This window comes from Mixophyes fleayi, chromosome 1, assembly GCF_038048845.1.
Source record: "Mixophyes fleayi isolate aMixFle1 chromosome 1, aMixFle1.hap1, whole genome shotgun sequence".
Lineage (NCBI taxonomy): Eukaryota > Metazoa > Chordata > Amphibia > Anura > Limnodynastidae > Mixophyes > Mixophyes fleayi.
In genome coordinates, this window is record NC_134402.1 from 102956981 (window position 1) to 102977811 (window position 20831).

At 36.8% G+C, this 20831-nt stretch overlaps 1 protein-coding gene across 1 annotated transcript in view; it reads left to right on the plus strand.

The window, feature by feature from the left end:
• Positions 1–20831, plus strand: part of GATB (glutamyl-tRNA amidotransferase subunit B) — an 87141-nt gene that overhangs the window by 15316 nt on the left and 50994 nt on the right. The window contains exons 4-5 of the mRNA XM_075198790.1: positions 7978–8176; positions 15654–15776. Of these exons, the coding sequence (XP_075054891.1) occupies positions 7978–8176; positions 15654–15776 (322 nt within the window). The remainder of the gene's footprint in view (positions 1–7977; positions 8177–15653; positions 15777–20831) is intronic.

The following is a 20831-nucleotide window of genomic DNA, read 5'->3' on the forward strand; positions in this document are numbered from 1 at the left end:
CGAAAGCCATTAGTTGTAGGAGTGTAGTCGCTGCCACCACTAAGCTCTTCAGCGACAGCAGGAGCCACCTGATTCAGTGCTTCCCAACTCCTCAAGCCTCCCTAACAGTCAGGTGTTTAAGGTTATCCATGCTTGAGCATAGGTAGTTGAGTCAAAATAACTTAGGGAATTAGTTAAGTCGCCTGTGCTCAAGCATCAATATCCTTACAATCTGTACTATTAAGGGGACTTGAGGTCTGGAGTTTGGGTGCACCAAGCTAATTGTTTCAGTCATTGACATACTTATCTGTTTATTCATTTATTTATAGTTAAAGATTTGACTGACCATACTACATCCTATTGTTTCTCCTCCTTTCAGTTGGTATTGAACTACCTTTACATAAATGAATTGACTTTGATTTAATAGCAGATATTTTCTGAGCTGCTGACATTTTGACTTGATGTCAATGTATGTAGAAAACAGATTCACTTGTATATTCTGCTGTATTGTTCTCTCTAATTAAATAGATGTATTAATAAGCAGAGACTGCTGCATTTCTTACTCTGCGATTTGGTAAAGCATTAGAACTTATGATAACATTTCAGTTTGACATTTTTGTGCAATAATCTTTGGGAGCCACACAAAGCATTTGTTGCCATCATAAAGTAAGTAGCTTTGCAATATACTGTCCCTTTAACTGACCTGAATTGCTTTGCCCCAATTCTTATTGTCCCGCATGCTGTGCAATGAACAGGAGAATCACTGTTTACACTTTCTATATGTCTTTGTAAACCACTTAGGAGACATTTGGAGAGCTTGGGGTATAGAGACTCAGAATCTTTGGCACTTTAAAAATTCTGCAAACTATTTAACAACTCTATTTTATACCATTTCCCTACAGGGAAATTTAGTTTTTTTTAGGGCGCCTCATGGATGGGTGCTTTCTTGCGATGCGCTTTTATTGCCATTTTTTTTTATCTGGAACTTAACACCATACAGTCTGGGTGGCTACAGGATGCTAACAGCGGGCTGAGGAAGTACTATTCTGCAGCAGCTCCGATCCAGGAGGTGACTCAGCTAGGGTCTGTCGCCCATGCACTGCCCCGTCAAGGCACTGTTGGCAGGGGGATTTGTCTCAGGACAGTGTCCATTATTAGTGCCTGGCCCTGGGGAAGGTGCCATCCTCATGCACCTCCTCTTTGGCAGGCTGCCTATACTCAGAAAAGTCTGCCAGAACAGCCGGATTCAGAGGTTGCACCTTTTCTACTACTACATCTCTACATCTCCAGGGTAGTATAAGATTAAAGAGTAGTTTTCTGGGTGCAATAGTGCCTCAAACTCTGCTGGGGTCTTGTCTGTCTTGGACGCTCATTCTCTTATCTGTCTGTGCTGCAGCTGTGTGTCTCCCTTGTTTGCCACTTCTTTAGCTGTCTGGTCTGATAAAGGGAGTATTGTCAGATTAAAGAGGGTGGGTACCACTAGTGGTAAAAAGAGAACACTCAAACTCTACAATCATCGTGATAGACTGTAAAGGTGTAATAGAGGTAGTGAGGGTAATAATGCAATACAGTTTATTGAAATCTACAATAATGACACAGATTGCTGGTCTATAGAATAGTACATATTAAAGGTCATTTAACCTAATGATTGGACGCATACAACATAATGGCTGATATTTGGTATGTACCAGGAGATGATCCTTGAAGTCAGTTTGTGAATAATCAAAAGGTTCCAAATGTAAAGTCTACTAGGGGTATTTCTAAGCTGAAGATACCCGCTGTAGGTAGTTTGTGACTTACAGTCTAGTCACTATTTTCAATCCAACTCGTGATATGTGGAAAGAGGAAAGAAGATGCAAAGCACAGACAGTGATGTAGCTTCTAATAATATAGTATCATATAATGTAAGTTACACTCACATTTAGTTAATTGAGTTTCCTTCTCTTCAGAGAAACGGTTAGTTCTTACTTCTCCAGCTAGCCTTCAGAAGAGTCTGACCCCTGTGGTGCTTCAGTCTGTGGTTGGATTAGACTGTGAATGTATGGTATGCCAGTATGACGCATTCCTTGTGTTGACAAGGATTCTGTCCGATGATAGGGGGCTGAGGGTGTATTGCGGGACAGGCTCTAAACATGCAGAATAGTGTATCTGTCAATTTGCGGTTTATTAGGAAGCAGAAACAGTTGGTTAATTCCTCTATTCTTCTATATTGGGTTTACTATGTGAAGAATAAAACAAAAATTTCAGATCTCAAGCAGTTAACAGACCTTCTATCCTCTATCAATAAGGTCACAGCTAAGTGGGAATCTCCTGAGGTGATGCCCCTATAGTGAACTTGTCTAAGAGCTGATTCCTATGCTGCAACCTGTTGGGATGGCAAGGATATGGTTGAGACCAACTTTAGATCTACATATGTAGCGGCTGGGGTTGCTCTCAGTACCATCTTAGCTTTGAGTTGGGTTACTATGGCGCTGGGACAGTGCTCAGGTCTGCTTTCCGATGGCTTGTATTTGGGAACATCTTCACAGACTATGGTTCGAAGGTATCCTAATATCTGGGGGACACGGCTCTGGGTCGTGGTCTCATTGGGTCTAGTTTTTCAGTTTTTAGTGATTTCTAATTCATCCTTAGTCCTACTCAGAGGCTTGTCTTTCTAGGCCTGCTGTTAGTCTCTTGACCGCAGAGAATATTTTTGTCAAAGTACAAAATAGGTTTCAGTCTGGTAAAGTCTTTGTTGGCTTTCAGATGGGCATCTGTCCTTCTTTCGTATCTAGGTCTTGTGAAGGATGGTCTTGACCTTCGAGGCTCACAGTCAACAGAGTTTTATTCTAGGAAGTTTCAGATCAGTCATATCGTAAGGAAACAAGTCAAACCACAGGGGTAGACAGCTGCATGGCAGTTTTTCTACACAGGCATGCCCATATCCCATACAGTGGCCTTTATATGCCGAGGTTTTTCATCAGATTATGAAAAGTGGTCAACTAAATGTTCACATGATGGCATTTTGGTTGAACCACAAAGCAGAGCAGCTTTGCTTCGGGACAGGGGATCTGAAACCGTTCTCCGTAGACACGGTTCAACTGGTGTATTAGTTTCCTCCGGTAGCAATGTTCCCATGCGTTTTCCAGATGTAGTTCAGATGTAATAATGCAATGTGGACTAGTGTAATGTTTATTGTTACTAGTATTTACATTTCTGTTTAAAAGAGGTAATCTCTGTTCTTCTATAGATATGAAGAAGATGGGCTCTCTTGTCTCAAAAAGTGAACTTTTTAATTTACTGATATAATGCCATTCTCTTCTTTCGATAGAAATACCTCTTAAAAAAAATGTTAAGAGGTGTTAATTTACTTCTCAGAAATAAATGTTATCATTAGTATTGAACATACTGGATGATGAGATAAATCACATACTTGACAAAATTGTGGTGTCATTACGGCTATTTGTGCCGTTACAGCTGCCTAGAAATTTACAGGAAGAATACTAGTATATCAGGCTTTTGGGTTTCCACATTGGTTGGTGTATGGCCAGTATAAATGGCTCTAACTTCTAATGTAAACATTTGACAAATCTTTCTGTCTGAGCAAAGTGACATGACCACATTTCAATTTAGTCTTCATGAGTTTGGCAAAATTGGATGAGATCTGCCTATTAGTGCGTTCGTAACATGGCCACTAGCAGAAATCTTATAACCACATTTATAAACATCCTCGATAATGATCATATTGATTGCCGGTGGATTTATGTCAGATATCAGACTAGTTTTATGGTCACGCAGTTGGTTGTTTATTTTTCTGGCTATATCACCTGGTTTGTGACCAGCGTAAAGGCTCCTACTATGGTTGCACAGCCACACATTGTATGTTGCACTGAGCTATGCTGCCAGCACGTATGGTCCTCATAGTGATTGACAGATATGAACGTGCACTACTAGTACTCATTGTACTCATGGTACTGACTTCAAACTGGGACCAGATCCTGCACAAGGCATGCAGCATTTTTGGACCATCCATTATTTGTAGACTGCACCGTCCTCACTCTCTGTACTATCCAAGCTGTGTTTACTGGGAATCATACTGTGAATGACTGTAACTGCCCTTGACTTAGAGGCGAATCTGGCCTGCAAATACAGCACTCAATAAATAACTGTTTCATAGTGTTCAGTTGTTCTGGAAGTTAACTTTTTTTGGATTAAATAATAGAGAAGTTCTAAAGTGTCATGTTTCTGGGATTTAATGTATCCCGGACGTTAAATAATACATTATTTTGTTAATCCATATTCATTTTACAAACTCCCAGAAAAAAAGCTGCCAGGGTCCAGTCTAAAGCAACCAAATTAGGTGCCTGAAAGTTAAAAAAGGAAATGCAGACTTGCAAAGATAATTTGTTTAATCAACAGCACAGTTGCTCTACCTTCTCCTTAACAGGCGTTGACAAGGCACATAAAAAATTTATTTGATGCCTAATGTTTGTGATCATGTCTTTATGTTTAAATGGAGATCCCTGCTTCTTCTAATATCTATAGGCTTTTAAATTGACTGATGTGTTTTGAAAACATGACCAGTTGGGGGAAAGGAAGTTGAGATACTGATAAAAGTTCCTCAAAGTGTATTTGATTTTGAAGCTTCTCTACAGAAAAACATCATAACCTCTCTACTATCAGTAACTGATTTCTGTCACTTAGTGATTATTCTATACACCGAGGTGAATGCCTATTCATGACTCTTACTGTCACTGTGAAGAGCACTGCTAAACAATGTATTAAGGTGAATTCCAGGCGAAGTAGGTGGAAAAATTGTGTGATTATTTTTTATTTATTATATGTAAATGAGTTTTTTAGGCATGGTGCTGTAAATAACAGAAAAAAAAATCCAAACCTGGAAAACCTTAAGGGGCATATTCAATTGTCCGGGTTACTCGCAAAAATAATGCCGCGTTGAAAGTATTACCGTTATTACGGTAATTCTAACCCGGATTTCAGCTCGCAGCTTCCTGAGCTGCGAGCAGAAAGCCGGCGTCAAATATACCGTAATAACGGTAATTACGTGCACTATTAGCGTAATAATGGTAATAGTGCGCAAGCCGCGTTGCTTTTGCGAGTAACGCGTACAATTGAATATGCCCCTAAGTTGGAGGCTCTAGTAATAGGCAAGGATAGTTATAGATTAGGGGTGTGAAACCTGTGTATCAGCCCCCACTTAGAGTCCCAGAATCTCTTTTTAGAGTCCCCCTGATTGTCAATGTATTCACTTAGGAAATATATTTTTTGGGGTACCAGAAAAATACCATACTGACAATTTTTGGGTACATGCTAAAGAAAAAAATCAAAAAACATTGCGTACTAGTGCTTTAGTGAACTTATTAAAGAGGAAGGAGACCTTAAGGTGGCCGGATGTTTGCCATTAGTATAGCTACATTTTGAAGAAGATTGATATAAAATTTTTCTTTCTCAATATAAGCAGTTTAATGAAAATGAATGCCCTCATGCATCAGTGTTTTTTTTGTGACCTTGTCCCCTCTTGCACAGAATGATATAAAGTGTGGATCCATCAATCTGAATTGTACATGTGTATAAACACTCAACTCTTCCCTTGTGATGAATTAACTTAATGTACTGTGTCTACTGTCCCTGAGTGTTTAATCATGCTGTAGTATCCAGCATTTTAAAATCTGCATTGAAATTCAGACATGTCTTCTTTCCAGCAACAGTTTTGCATACGAGGGACAATGAGGAAAAAAGTACCAGACGTTTAACTGAGGACACTGCAACAATTGTTTTATTAAAGGGATGTCTCTGACAGTGGTCATTTCACTGTAGGTCTGGCCATGAATTGTATGGATGTGTGACTTTGTCAATTTACTGCAAATTAGGGTTTATCATTGTGTATCATTTTAAACTGATGTCAAATTGTCTCTTTTCACCATAGTAATTAACCGATTATTGCCGCGGAGAGTAGGTTTGTTGAATGGTGGGCTTGTTTGTTTGTCGCTGGTCTGTTAGATTGTTGGTACACACTACTGTGTTTTCAGACAATTATTGGGCCAATCAGATGAAAAACGACTGATTGCCCCGATATTACAGTACCGGATACCCTTTAACGATGAACAATTATCATTCCAAAGCACATCAGATTCATCAAAATTCTCATTCAGCGATTGAACAATGTTGTTCCAATTCTGCAGTGTGTATGCACTCTGCAGAAGTGGAACAGCAATTTAGCTAAAAGTAGGACTTGGGCTCACCTTTCAGCACCCACCTTGTGGAATCCAGTTCACCTGCTTTCTCGGGGTCTCTGTGGGGAATTTCATGTCTCCTGTAAATGTGCGACAAACATCATCAGTTATTTATATAGCGCCACAAGTTCCGCAGCGCTGTACAGAGAACTCATTCACATCAGTCCCTGCCCCATTGAAACTTACAGTCTAAATTCCCTAACATAGACACACACACACACACACACACACACACACACACAGAGACCAGGGTCAATTTTGATAGAAGCCGATTAACCTACCAGTATGTTTTTGGAGTGTGGGAGGAAACTGGACCACCCGGAGATAACCTACGCAAACACAGGGAGAGCATACAAACTCCTCACAGATAAGGCCATCGAACTCATGACCCCAGTGCTGTGAGGCAGAAGTGCTAACCACTAGGCCACTGTGCTGCCCACTACAGACACATAAACTTCATTTATGAAGGCAGTATATATTCCTTCATAAATGCTTTCTGTCAACCTCCTATCAGTTAGGACACCTGCACAGGTGTCAAGCTGCAGCCGATGGTTATGACAGATGAAAAAACAAAGATCTGAAGGTAATTGTATATAATGTGTACAGATGAATCACAATGCTGATCGGGACTTTTCCCTGTCGTTGGTAAAAATATCGTATTTGCCTAAGTGAGGGGGAAACTTCATGTTTCAATCACGGATGAAAATCTAGAAAGGCAAAAGTGCTAAAATGTAGAAATTATGAGAGGTTAAAATGTAGTATGCTGATTTAGGAATGAAGTGAGTTGTCTATCTGAAGTGAGGGTGGCAGTGAGTATGAATGTAGAATATTTCTATGTCATGTGAGAATGATGTGTGAATAGCGCAAGGTGCTGCTGGAAGGAGTCTCTATGATGTGTGTAGAGGATTTGAGGTTGCTAGACAATGTAAAAGATTGTGATAGCATTGGGTAGTAGTATAAAGTCACATTTATAAAAATACAGTATTAAAGGATACCATTGGTAAGGATTGTAAAACCTCACAGTAAGTGTCTAGTAAGAATTATGGTAACCTCTCGTTATATGGATGCTGCACATTTTCCACATTTATGTAATTTATACTGTTTAAGCCAATATAAATGTTACTAGTCCAACCAGTATGTCATGTGGTGATTTATATCAGTTGTTTAGTTTATTGTTTCAATTTTTTATAAGCCACAGGGCTAATGTTGTGGTGGAAATGTTTAGCCCTATGACTTTCACTGACATTTTGAAATTAAATATTACAGTTCCATTAATATGGAAAATGTGCAGCTTTCACATATAGAAGGTTGTCATAAGTCTTACTAGAATATGAGCTGCTTATCCTGCCTGCTACTGATATCTGATCCATGCAAACTGGATCTAAGAGAGGCAACTCTATTATATCCACTTTACTCTGAAAGCCACTAGTGCAGGTAAATGTTACACAATAAATATTCCTAATCGGTTTAGTCTGAGCTGATTAAAATTCTTAACTTCAAATTAAGTTGGTCATGAAGTGGATAAGTAAACAAGGACAATTCTTCATGGGACTGCAATTCTAGTTGTGTTACATGGCCATTTCAGTATAGTTTCTCAAATATGTCGCTTACAGACCCTTGTTTGATAGATCAGTGTGTAGCAGGTGCCTTTAGTAACAAATTGGTCCTAATTGAATATTGCAGTAAGTCATATGCCAATAAATAGGATTTAATAAGCCACAATGAGAACATGTATTTCACTAATATGTTTTATGATATTATGCAGGCTGGTTATCAAATTACTCAACAAAGGCTTCCAATCGCAGTCAATGGTATTCTCACATACCGTTATCAAGTAGGAACAAAATGGAATCAGATGGTTACTAAGTGTGTCAGGATTAAACAAGTCCAGCTGGAGCAGGACAGTGGCAAGAGTCTGCATGATGACTCAAGGCGACAAACCCTCATTGACTTAAATAGAGCTGGTAAGTGTGAGCTGGGGTGAGTGATCCAGTAGTTTCAATTTAAAATATAAAGTCTTACAATCTAATATAATGCTAGATTTTTATGCCAATAGCTAGTGCCACATGTCCAAATTGGCTTTCTATAATCGGTGGAGACACAGAAACATTGGATTCTTCAGTGCTTCTTATGTTGGCAGTAAAAGTACAATGGAGAGGATAGACGACATGTACTGTGTTCTTATGTGCCAGTCTTCAGTTTTCATATTTGCTCAGTAAAGAAAGCTATTGTCGTTCTCTAAAGTAATTTTAGGGTGCCTAAATATATAATACGTCAGTCGACTCCCATAAGGCTCTATAGATTAGGAGAGATCCAAAAAGGAATTTGGTAGTAAATGACTGGACAACTCACAGGTTTTTTTGAATGCTGATCCTTCTACCCATCCCTCATCTGAGACTTCACCTTGTGACCCTACTTTTTTATTAATTAATATGTAGAGCTTGCGTTTGCCTATATTTGGAGTGCTGCCATTTATACCTTCATTTAGATACAAGAGAATTGGTTGCTCTGGATTACGGTGTTAGCACCCTCATCTTTTTGTATTACTTTGTGTGACATCATCTGAGATTGGGCATTTAAACAGCATTGTGCTGTTAACAATTGTCACCAGTAACAACATGAGTATAAGAAGAGAACCAGGACTCAAAAAACTGCTAGATAGTTACAGACTAGTAAATAGTTATTTCAAATATTCCTATGTTTGTTGTGATTTACAATTTTAACTTAAAAGTGGACTTATTGTTTAACTCATCTGTGTGACAGACACCAGGCAATTCTACTACAAAATACTTTAGGAGCTACTGTTTTGGGCGATAATTTTTTTTCTCCGTATGTCATTGTCCTAATTGAGAATGAGTTACAATTTGCTGGTAAACTAAACAATACTGTTTGTACTTTAGTGACTATATATGCACCCAGTGAAGGTCATCATCATTGTATGACTAAAGATTATTATGACAAGGGACTTTAATTTGGTTCTAAATAATACTCTTCATAGATCTTCCCCTGTGTCCCGCCCTGTAGATAATACTTTTGCTCGGAAACCAAAAGCTTTGCCAGACCTTCTTAAGCTTCACCACCTCTATGACACTTCATTTTGGAATCAAGGGATAACGAAAGACAATTTGACCTTTTGAAGTGTATACTTTGGAGATAAAAGCAGAACCAGATATTTGAATATATTGATATAGAATTAAGAGCTGAGAAAATAATTCTGTGAACTCACATAAATATCTTGATTGTTTTTTGGACCACACACTGTGAAATATCAATCTACATATGAAAAGAAAATGAACATTAATAATTGAAACCGAATATATGAGGCTACACATTCTTCTTCAATATCCACAACTGATATGGTCCTGCTCAGCCACAACTTAACTTTTAAATTCCAAGCAGCACAAATTACATTACATAGTTTGGTCTGACCATGCCCCATCATACTTAATTCTGCAAGAAAAAACTGTCTTTTAATTTTAATGCACTTTGAGAGTAATTAAAATGTAACCTTTAGTATATCACATATTAAGAAGCAATTTATATTCATTATTTTACTCATTTAAAATTACGAGTGAAATATAAAATAATGGGTTAAGTGATTAAAGAAAGAATAAAGTGATTTAAAAATGCTGTTGTGTATGTTCTTATTAGTTTGTATATTTTGTTTGTATTTTCTGTAACAATACATCTTGCTTGTTTTATGTATGCTATTATTCTTCCATTGTTACAATGTACCTATTTGATTATGTATGATTCTCTATTTGCAGTAGTTTTAGTTCTTATGATTTTGAGGATATTAACCATATGTTGCTGATCTTCCTTTGGTAATAGCTGACATACTTGAATACATTGGTATTTGGTGTGTGTAGTTAGTTTCTTGTTCTATAAAACATTGGTTCCATAATTTTTTTTATTCACAGGTTGTTACTAGTTCTATTGGGATATCAATAATTTATCTTAAATATCTTAGTTCCACATACACATAATTTTTATTTTGTTATTTAATAGTTTCACTGATTGGTTAAGTTACCATCATTTACCCAACTATTTTATTTCCTCTCCTTTATAATTATGTTTGTGTTTTATATAGCCGAGAGGTTCTTAATACATTGTTCTGATCAAGAGTATATATTTTTGGTTTCAATTATTAATGTTCATTTTCTTTTCATATGTAAATTGATATTTCACAGTGTGTGGTCTAAAAAGCAATCAAGATAGTTATGTGAGTTCACAGAATTATTTTCTCAGCTCTTAATTCTATATCAATAGATTCAAATATCTGGTTCTGCTTTTATCTCCAAAGTATACAGTTCAAAAGGTCAAATTGTCTTTTGTTATCCCTTGTGATATTCATTATCAAACATTAACAGATTGTATACCCTCCTTTATATACAAGTTACTGCTTGTGATGTTCTAACTTTTACACAATCATTATACTGGTATATGTTACCCATAGAATAACAGTTATGTAGTTGCACACCTACTTTTGAATTGGATCCTGATTATTTATTATTTATCTAATTCATTCACCTGCATTCAAATCACAAGTGATCGGAAAAGGTCCCTGCTGTATATATCTTACACAGAGACCGCATACCTTTGCTGACTCTATAGCCAGTTTTCTCAACCATGTATTGATATATCAGTTTTTTCTTAAATTATTTTTAACGTTGATAAGATAGTGTGATTCAGTGTTCTAGCATACAGTTATAAATGTACAGCAGCCTCATTCACCAGTAATACAATCTATCAAAAGGTATAGCAAACCTGGATATCTAGCTCGGACATATCTATTGATATTTAGAAGTAAGATTCCTGTCCCTTTCTTATATTATCTAATATTTCTACAAGCTGTTACTGTCTGGCTTAATAACCAAATTATAAATCACACATATTCATACACCCGCAGCTTATGCCAACACACGTTTTACTGTGTCTTGTTTTTCAAGGCTAAAAAGTGGTAAGTGAGTGGAGTTGGGATATTTAAGCTGTTCTCATCCATTCTCTGTTTTCCACATCATAGATGTATTTCCCAATCCTATTGCTATCTCCTAGTCACATTTATTAAATCCTGCTTGCCTTCTTGTTATAGTTCATTCCTTTTCATTGCCTACCTAGTGTTTACCGTTTTATTAAATCTGTTAGGGCATATCTATTACATTTCATTTTTGTTAATAATTTAAGTTCTGTCATGTTTGGTTTATATTATTTCATATACTCTTAATATTAAATACTAATGTAAGTTTCCTGTTTAACCTTTTCATACTTGCGTCTATTACTTATGAAGATTACTCATGACATTGTAGCCTTCTATAGCCCAGTTACTATATGTGTTTATTTAAATGTTGGTAATACTCTTGATAAGAAATTTAGATGGAGATTGTTTATTTAGCTTTTTCAAATTTATCTCTAATATATATTGAGAATTGCCATAATAAAATATTTCTCCATAATCCAATCTCATGTAGAGTGTGTTCCAATTTTGCATATAAATTATTTCAATAATATTTTCAAAGATTACAATTTGCTGATAATTGTATATTTTTTTAACGTCTTATCGTTGCCCTATTAAAAGAAGCTCATCAGTTTAATGATTAAATTGCGTATCAGAGTTCTGTTTTTCAGTTGCTATATGATTAATCATTATTAATTTCCTTCTATAGATATATAAATAAATTATTGTTAACCCATATTTATGTCCCAATATATTTCCCTTTTTTTACTGCTCGGCTACCCCTAGGTGGAGGATTAATGAAAAACGCCTTCATGATACCAATTACAGCATACAAATTAAATCTCTTTTCTCTGATTATTTTTAAATTAATGGCCTCCCAGAGACCTCCCCAATGGTGTTATGGGAGGCCCACAAGGCAGTGATTAGAGGCCACCTCACCAGCATGACCATTGCTCATAAGGAAAATAAAATTATCAACCATAGAAACCTAATCATGCAGTTACATGACCAGGAACTGCGCCATAAGCGAACCTTTGATACCCAGATTCTTGATCAACTTAGTAGGCTAAGAGCCAGGTTGAATCTCCTTGTCTCTAAATAGACTGCCAAGAACTTGAAGTGGTTGACTCAAACTTTCTATGAAAAAGGAGACAAGGCATACAACATTTTCGCCTCTAAACTGAGATCCAAAGCCGCACAGAATAATGTCCTCCCAATCCAACAGCAAAAGGTACCATCTCCTATGACCCCAGGAATTTCAATCATACTATTTTATATTACATAATCTAGAGCAGGTTGAATCCATCTGGAGCCCCCTCCCCTTTCAGAGGATGTCATAAATATCTTCCTCGATAGAGTTGGTTTGTCCAGACTACATGCTTCAGCCACTGCAATAGGCCAGGTGCAACACAAGAAGGGCAATAGTTCTTTTTCAAATCATAAATAGAAGAAAATCCCTACCGGTAATTCTGAAAAGCCTTTGACAGAGTTTCCTGATAATTTATGTTCCAAACACTTTAAACCTTTGGGATTTCTTACTGCCATCCAGGCACTGTACAGAATCCCATTGGCCAAAGTGATGGTGAATGGAAATCCATCAGACCCAATTTCCATTTTCAATGGGACTAGCAAGACCACTATTTATCGCCTCTTTGTCTTTGCCATGGGATAAAACCCTTAGCGGCATTAATCGAAAACTCAGCTGTTCACAGAGTAGAGTTGGAGAAACTCCATTCAAAATATCTCTCTTTGCAGATGACATTCTCTCATCTCTTACCCAACCCCAAATCTTTGTGCCATATACAGCTTAATATATGAGTATGATGCACTTTCAGGTTTTAAAATTAATTAAACATCAGAGGCCATGCTTCTACATGTCCCATCACAAATTAAGACGGTTATCCAATCGGCTTATAGCCTAAGGTGGCTGAAACAAAAGATAAAATATTTGGGGGTTGTTTATTTGCTTCTACTGGATAAAGCTTACTATTTCGTGGCTAGGTAGGATCATAACACTCACTATTAATTTAATTTTGAGGTTATTATCACTTTCAAACTCAAACCCTCCCAGTTAAAGCCTAACCTGGTCTTTAGGGAGCTTCAATCAGCATTTCTTAAATTTGTATGGCACGACAAACCCCAAGAATATCCCCTTCTCTTTTTTTTTTTTCTTAGAATCAAAGGTGGTAGACTCTTCTCTGATTTGAAACTATATTGCCTACCCTCATGTCAGAGTTAATTAGCAATAACTTTTGCCTCTCAGGACACAATTGCTTGGCTGGATATCGAAACACGCTTCCTCCACCTAAACTTTCTTGCATCTCTGTTGGGCTTGCCTGCAATCCGGAGCCCCACCACCCCGAAATGAACCTCGTTCCTTTCCTCAAATTTTCTTTAAATATTTGGGATTACTGTAAGACCCGATTAAAGCTCTCCACGGAGAACTCATCTCTGACCCCATTATGGGATAACACAGATTTGTCGCCAAGAATGTCAGGTGCCTACTTTAAGCTTTGGATGCAGGCAGATATCAAAGTCGTTAACGATCTGGCTATCCAGAGTCACTGGGCATCACTGCAGAACATTCAGCTGAGATTTCCCTTCTTCATCCATCTCTGTTTTATTAATTTTTTCACTTGTGACATTTCCTTATGTCTCTTGCCACAGTAGATATTCTACGAGACCCAACTCCATTTGAGAGGTATCTGTCTGAAGACTCCACTGAGAAAGGGTATGATAATACCTCTGTACAAACTCTTAATTGATGACACCCTTGGCTCGCAGAGTAATACTGAGAATGAATGGGAAAGAGATTTGGGCCCCACACCTGATGAATCAGGCTGGGAGGAGACTAGAGACGGAGTTGCTACAAGCTCTAATTTCACCAGCATCAAGAAAACTGCATACAAAATCTACCACAGGTGGTATTATACCCCTGATAGACGAGCCAAAATGTTTGCTATAGCTACCCCCAATTGCTGGCTAGAGTGTGGCCACAGGGGAGCTGTTACATTCCCTTTTCAAGACTGTATCAATTCAGTACTAGAACAACAGATACTGGATGATCCATGGTGCTTCTAGTCTCTGTCTACCCAAGATGTTAGTGTACAAAGGCAAAAACTGGTTTTCCACTTATTGGCAGCAACTAAAGGACTAATTGGCAAAAATTGGAAGCATTTAAATCCTCTTTCCATCCGAGCCTTTAAGAAGTATGTCTGACATATTGCATATTTGAAAAACATTAACATTCTTTCTCCACGATAAAACACTTCAATTTGATTAGATGGAAGCCCTCTGGTTTTTTGCATAGCGAAGTATCCACATAAGTTCCCCTAGAGTAGTCTCTAAGCTTTCAAGCTTGAGCAAAGCTTCCCCTATGTAACCTTTGACACTGCCTCATTTCTTCAAGATCCCCTTCCGATCAAAATCGGAGCCTCCATCGCAGCACCTAAGGAATTACCTATTTTGTTATATTGTCCCGTATTATGTGCCTCACACCTTCAAAGCCCCCTTTCCCTTTTTTATATCCTCACTTTTTTTCTTTATTATTATTCCCTGTTTTATTCACTATTCTAAACATTATTTAAAAATATTATGAATACATGTTATGGTTTTGTATTCTACAAATTGTTGTTTGTACCATTTTTTCAAACAAAAGTAAAGAAAATGCATTACAATGGCAAAACCATATACTCTTCCTGCTCCTGCCCTCCTTATTACCCACAAGCACTTTGTCATCACTGATAGATCTCCCAGAATAAAGGATCCACCTGTCGTGTGTGTGATTTTATTTGTAATATGCCTTCTCGTGGTGGGCAAGCTTGAAAGTAATTCTTTCTGGCAGTAGTTCTAGCGCAAAAATAAATGATACAGGCGTTTAATATTCAGAAATTAATATTTCTGATTTATGCAGTTATATTCACTAAAAGCAGTGTGCACAATAAATAAGTGCCTTATGCATAATTTTGTAATTGAGAAACAGGAAGGCTGACAGCAAAATGCAGGATTACCATTTCCAGGATCATCAGGCGGTTGTATTTTTATGGTGTCATTGTAAAGTATTGAATTAATATGAAGAATTTTGTGTGTGTCATGGCCTCTTATTAACTCTTGGTGAACTGCACAAACATTTCTCAATGATAACCAGGCTTTAATTGCAATTTGATGTTTCATTCATCACAATGGGCCTACTTGCCTTGAGAACCTAACAAATGATGTAATACCTGAAAAAATGTTCACATTTTAAATATCCTGATGTTTGGAGCAATGAGTAAACAACTTTGTTTAACATACATGGGAAAAATTATGTACAGAATGTTAAGTGAGATTTAATAAGTTCACCTGTTGATCCTGCACATATTTAGGTAGTATTTTATATTATATGTAATAAAATGAACACCAAGGGGTTTGTCCCCTGCCCTAAGGTGTTCAGACTCTCAAAGAGGGATTATGTTTCCAATGACTAAACCGAATGTTTCACTCTATAGGAATTGGACTTATGGAAATTGTAATGGAACCTGACATGACCTGTGGAGAGGAAGCTGCTGCTGCTGTGAGAGAACTTCAGCTAATATTGAAGTCTCTTGGAACAAGTCTTGCAAACATGTCAGGTAATGGATCAATAATTGCCTGTTTCTTCCTGTGTTGTGATATGTATAAAAATAAGTTGCTTAATTTGTGCTGGATCTCACAGAAACAGTTGTGGTGCTTTTTTTTCTTTTGGCTCTATAATATTTAATGATTTTTCTTTTTTTAAAAAAAAATTGTGTCTTCCCAGCATGTGTCCACTTTTTTTTTAATCTACTATGCACTATATATATATATATATATATATATATATATATGTGTTTGTGTTGGGTAAGGTTTCTTGGAACGTAGTTACTACACTGGACACCTAATGATCGTTTCAGTACAACTGGCTATCTTCAAGGGCATCTTGGTTAGGGAAAAGGCAACTATGTATAGATAAAAAGTTTGTAAAAACATAGTAGTTCCTCTGTCAGCATGTAAACAAGCAATTCGCCTTAGAGGTATGTCCATTATGTTATCCACTGTACAGACAATTGGACCTGCTACTGTAGTTTGTAACAAAGTGAAGTGGAGGGAAGGTATAGAATGAGGATATGAAGCAAAGGCCATTTCCTCACACCATCTGGATCAATCACATAGTCCACAATAAATACAGTAATGCAACATCTAAGAATGAGTTCAACTCTTTAACACTATGTTTATATTATTTCTGGCAGCACAACACAAACCTGGTTCCTATATGGGGAAATTATAAATACATAAGAATTACATTTATTAACTAACGATCTTCAAACTTAGTAGCCAATCACCTTCAGGCTCCCATCAGATCTACCACAGAAGAGAACAACTACGTCCCCACAAAGCAACCCAGAGTGTAGGCAGCGCTGGACGAGTCTCATATGCAGGGATGTCACTCATTCTTTCAATAAGGGACCTTTGCTGAGTCATATGTATCACAATACAATTTAGATTTTGAGAGTGTTTTTATATGCAGTGTTCCAAAACTGCTATAAATATAAATATACATGTTCAAGTTTGAAGATGAATAATGTTTCCATAAGGATTCAATTATTAAATATTTCCTCTTTTACTATCACTAGTTTGACGATATTTTTATGCAATAGGGCGGTGAAATTAAAACCGTGATGAACCAACTTGTATCAGTTCCTCAAATTCACCATATAGCATACCTCCCAAATGATCGACTTTTTGGCCTTGAATATAATCAAGGCGAGAGGAGGTCTGCAAACTACTGTTTCTTCCAAACCTACTGATGTCAACAGCTTGTTATCACACTCATCCACTACCATTCAAGGGCCTACTATATTCAGAAGAAATCTGAGCCATCATTCAGATCTTGAACATGAACTTAGTAGGATGTCTACACATGTATGGAGAGAGGCGATAAAGTAAAAGACTATGCCAAGGTGATGAAAGTATATATCTTTATTAGAAACACAGTATGGATCTCTGAGTTCATGCGGAATCAGAGATGCCAAAGAATGATCGTATCACACTTTTATAGATGTTCAGACACAAATACAACTTGTTATCAAAACTCTTTTTGTTTAGTATATAACATTACACTCTTGTCTGGACATACAGCCAAAGCACTTGCATGTGTTCTATACATTTTGGTACATATAGATAAGCTCTTCTTTGGCTCACATCCTGCCATTCTAGCAATGAGCCCAAAACTAAAATATATTTTTCAATAAGAAGCTTTTAAAATACATTATTTCACCTTCTGTCATTAGAAATCCTGTCTTTGTATTGAAAGTTTTATAGTACAAAAAGAAAACGAAATTCTTACATTCCGTGCATTAACAGGAAAATTATGCACATCCAAAACATATGGAAGTAGAAAACAGAGCTGGGGTGGGCAAAAAAAACAGCGATTACTCATAGAATAACACAGAACTGGAGACCATAGTGGGGCGCTCATGGTGTCCACAATCATATCAGCAGGAGTGGTTAGGTGCCAGAGAAAAGTGCTCAGGTGAAATAATCTGAATGCAATTGCAAGGCATATATTTAGCCCATCTGGACTGTATCTTAAAATATTTGTGCATTGCATTCTGAGAGTGATGAGTATATTTCTCATGCCATACAGCCTCATTAAATAATGCAATCCACTTATGAAAGCTGGGGTATTCACTGGCCATCCACATTCTGGCAAATATAGCCTTTGCCAATACAAATAGACTAGTAACATATTGGACCGGACAATTATAAGTAATTGATCTAATGCAAGTCCAAAAATACAGGTTTTTGGAAAGAACAGGGACAAAAATACCTGTGTTTTGAATAGCGGATACCACTGCCGACCCAATTAGGAATTCATTTTAATCCATTTTATTAAGGGTTATTCTCCTAAAAGTGTATCTAAGTCAGCGGACAGGTATGTCCAAATGACGGAACATGCTATAGCTGCCTACAGTTGCACGAGTAATCGGAAAGAGAATTACAATTGTAAAATTATTGATAACTCAGTAAATATTGGCAAATGTAACAAGTATAATGGGAATGTTCTCTACTGAATAAACTTTTCAGCTCTCCAAGAGACTCACCAATTTATGCAGCTTGGCTACTCTTTCCATCATCTGCATATTGCTGGTAAAATTCCAATTAATCATTGCTTCCCATGTGCTGCTATGTATGCATTTTACATCCTCTCTTACTCAACATATGTGGGAAAGACGCACAGGACAATAAAAGAAAAGATGGACATGCACCTTCATCCATTAGATGCCCGTGGGTAGGCTCCATTGATTACACTGTTGTCGATAATTTTCTGTTATTCAAGCATCCATCATTAACACTATGCTACATGGAGATTAATCATATCATCTCCAGTACCCAAACTCTAGTCCCAAAGGGATGAAATAACAATTCTCAATTACTCTTGATTGCTGTTTTGGCCAGTGACAAGACTGTTCTAAACATTATGTACACGTGGATCCCAACTTCCGGACTTCATGTGATTTATGGGATACTTTACGTGTATATAGGTCTATTGATCATTTGCTGTATATTTTCTGCAAAGGTGGTACTCTTTTATTAATTTAGAGGCATTTTCACATTGATACGGATTGGAGACACTGGCCACTATTGCTCTGTTGGTTTGCCTGGTTTGTGTTTTTTCCCCAGTGTGCTGGGGAAAACTTTGTGTATTTTTTCCTTTTAGGATAACCCCACCCTTTCATGCACCTGCTATAGCCTATAAGTTTATTGAGCAGCTTCCACTTCTGTATTTGTCTGAGAGGCATGTTGGTGTCAGTAGCTGAGAGGGGATACTGCTGTTTGGAGGCTTCTGAGGTACCTCTTTGGTAAGTTAGCTCTCAATTTAAAAACACATATGTATGGCCCAAATATATGGGACTCTCATTGTTTAGAGTTAGGACCACCCTATTAGCAAAAGCGCCTTGGAGTGGCGGGTGGCTTTATCATACATTTGCAAATGTGTGCAACCAAGACTTTTGCATTTTAATCTACAGTAGAAATGGCAGGTCTTTTGCTGGCTATAGCAGTGTGCCGGGGGAAAACTTTGTATGTTTGTTCCTGGTTTGTGTTTTATAAGCCTTGGACATCCCATTTCTGACTTTTATTAATCTTAAACCTGGTTTATGACTAAATGATAACTTTTTTCCAATATGTCTCTTACTAGATGACCACCTATGTGATCTGGTGTAATTATATCTCATGTCAGATTATTGTTTTACAGATGTTTTAACTGGCAGCATTGACTTGCTGAATTTTATGAGTACATTGAATTTACTATAGGTTAAGATCTGGATTTTGACTTGACTTTAAATCATGCTACTACTATTGCTCTTCATCTGTTTGTAAATGGTAAACAGTGCTTTCCACAGTTTGTAGGCAGATATTATTATGCTCATGGATTGAAAAATAACAATAATTCTTTACTTATGTGTTCTCAAGCATAACTATGCAGTCATGATATACTACTAACAAATGTGATTTGTAGTCTGATAACAATATGCTTATTAATGGATTATTAGTCACTTAAGTTATTTATAGCAATGTTCTGCAGTTGTTCTACACCAGAAGGGGCCTAGAGATTTAGATATCCAGATATTTGTCTATTTGTTATGCAGATCTATGTAGTTGACTGATGGATACTATTCACTATGTTCCAATTTTCGTGACTGTACTGAATATGATTATATTTTGAATGCTGAGTCACGTTGTCAATTGCATCATGTTATTGACGCCTTGATGTTCTTGTACACAAATCCACTGGCATGACTGCCCAAAATGATATGGATGTGCAGAGTATGATTGCAGCCATTAGTAACCATACTGATTATTATAGTTATTATTATAGTTATTGACATAGACACTGCTAGTTTAGATCATATAACTATATCACATCATGCCATTATTGTTATATTTAGCTATACATGCTAGGGTCAGTCTATGCAATCTATGTAACGCTGGCTGGACCACTGGATTATATTAACAGATGTATGTGTCCAAGTGATCACAAGCCACCAGCCTATAATGTATGTATGATTACTTACATATATATAGTTCCATTTACAAGTGGTTTATTGCACATTGAATGAATTGTCATTATATTCATGTATATATGTATGTTATATATTGTACAAAATAACTATGAGATCTATTACCTAATGATCTACCTTTCATTATTAATAGTGTTTCCTGTACTTGTATGGATTAATTGATTGCCTGCAAAAGCTGTTCCCTTTCTTAGTGTCCTTTTAAAGTGTCAATTTGTTGATCTTTCAATGTCCATCTTAAATATTTTCTGTACTCGTGAGGGTTAATTGATTGTTTCCAGGTAAAAGTTAATTGACCATTTAAATGGCTGTCTTTCTATGTAACACAGCGGTTATGTTAACCATGACACATCCCGTGTGCATACCCACAGTGAGTAATAGTAATGATAGAATAGTAATAGAATAATCATAGTTGACCTATTCACAAATATAGAGCTCTTGTTTGATCCTATCACTTACATTATCTTTAGAGATTGATATTCATCATTACTAATAAAGTTTAGGAATATTTATATGGAAAACGTTTTTGGTGGATGTTTTAATACCATGATGAGAACATTCTTCTTTTTGAAATTCATGAATATTCGT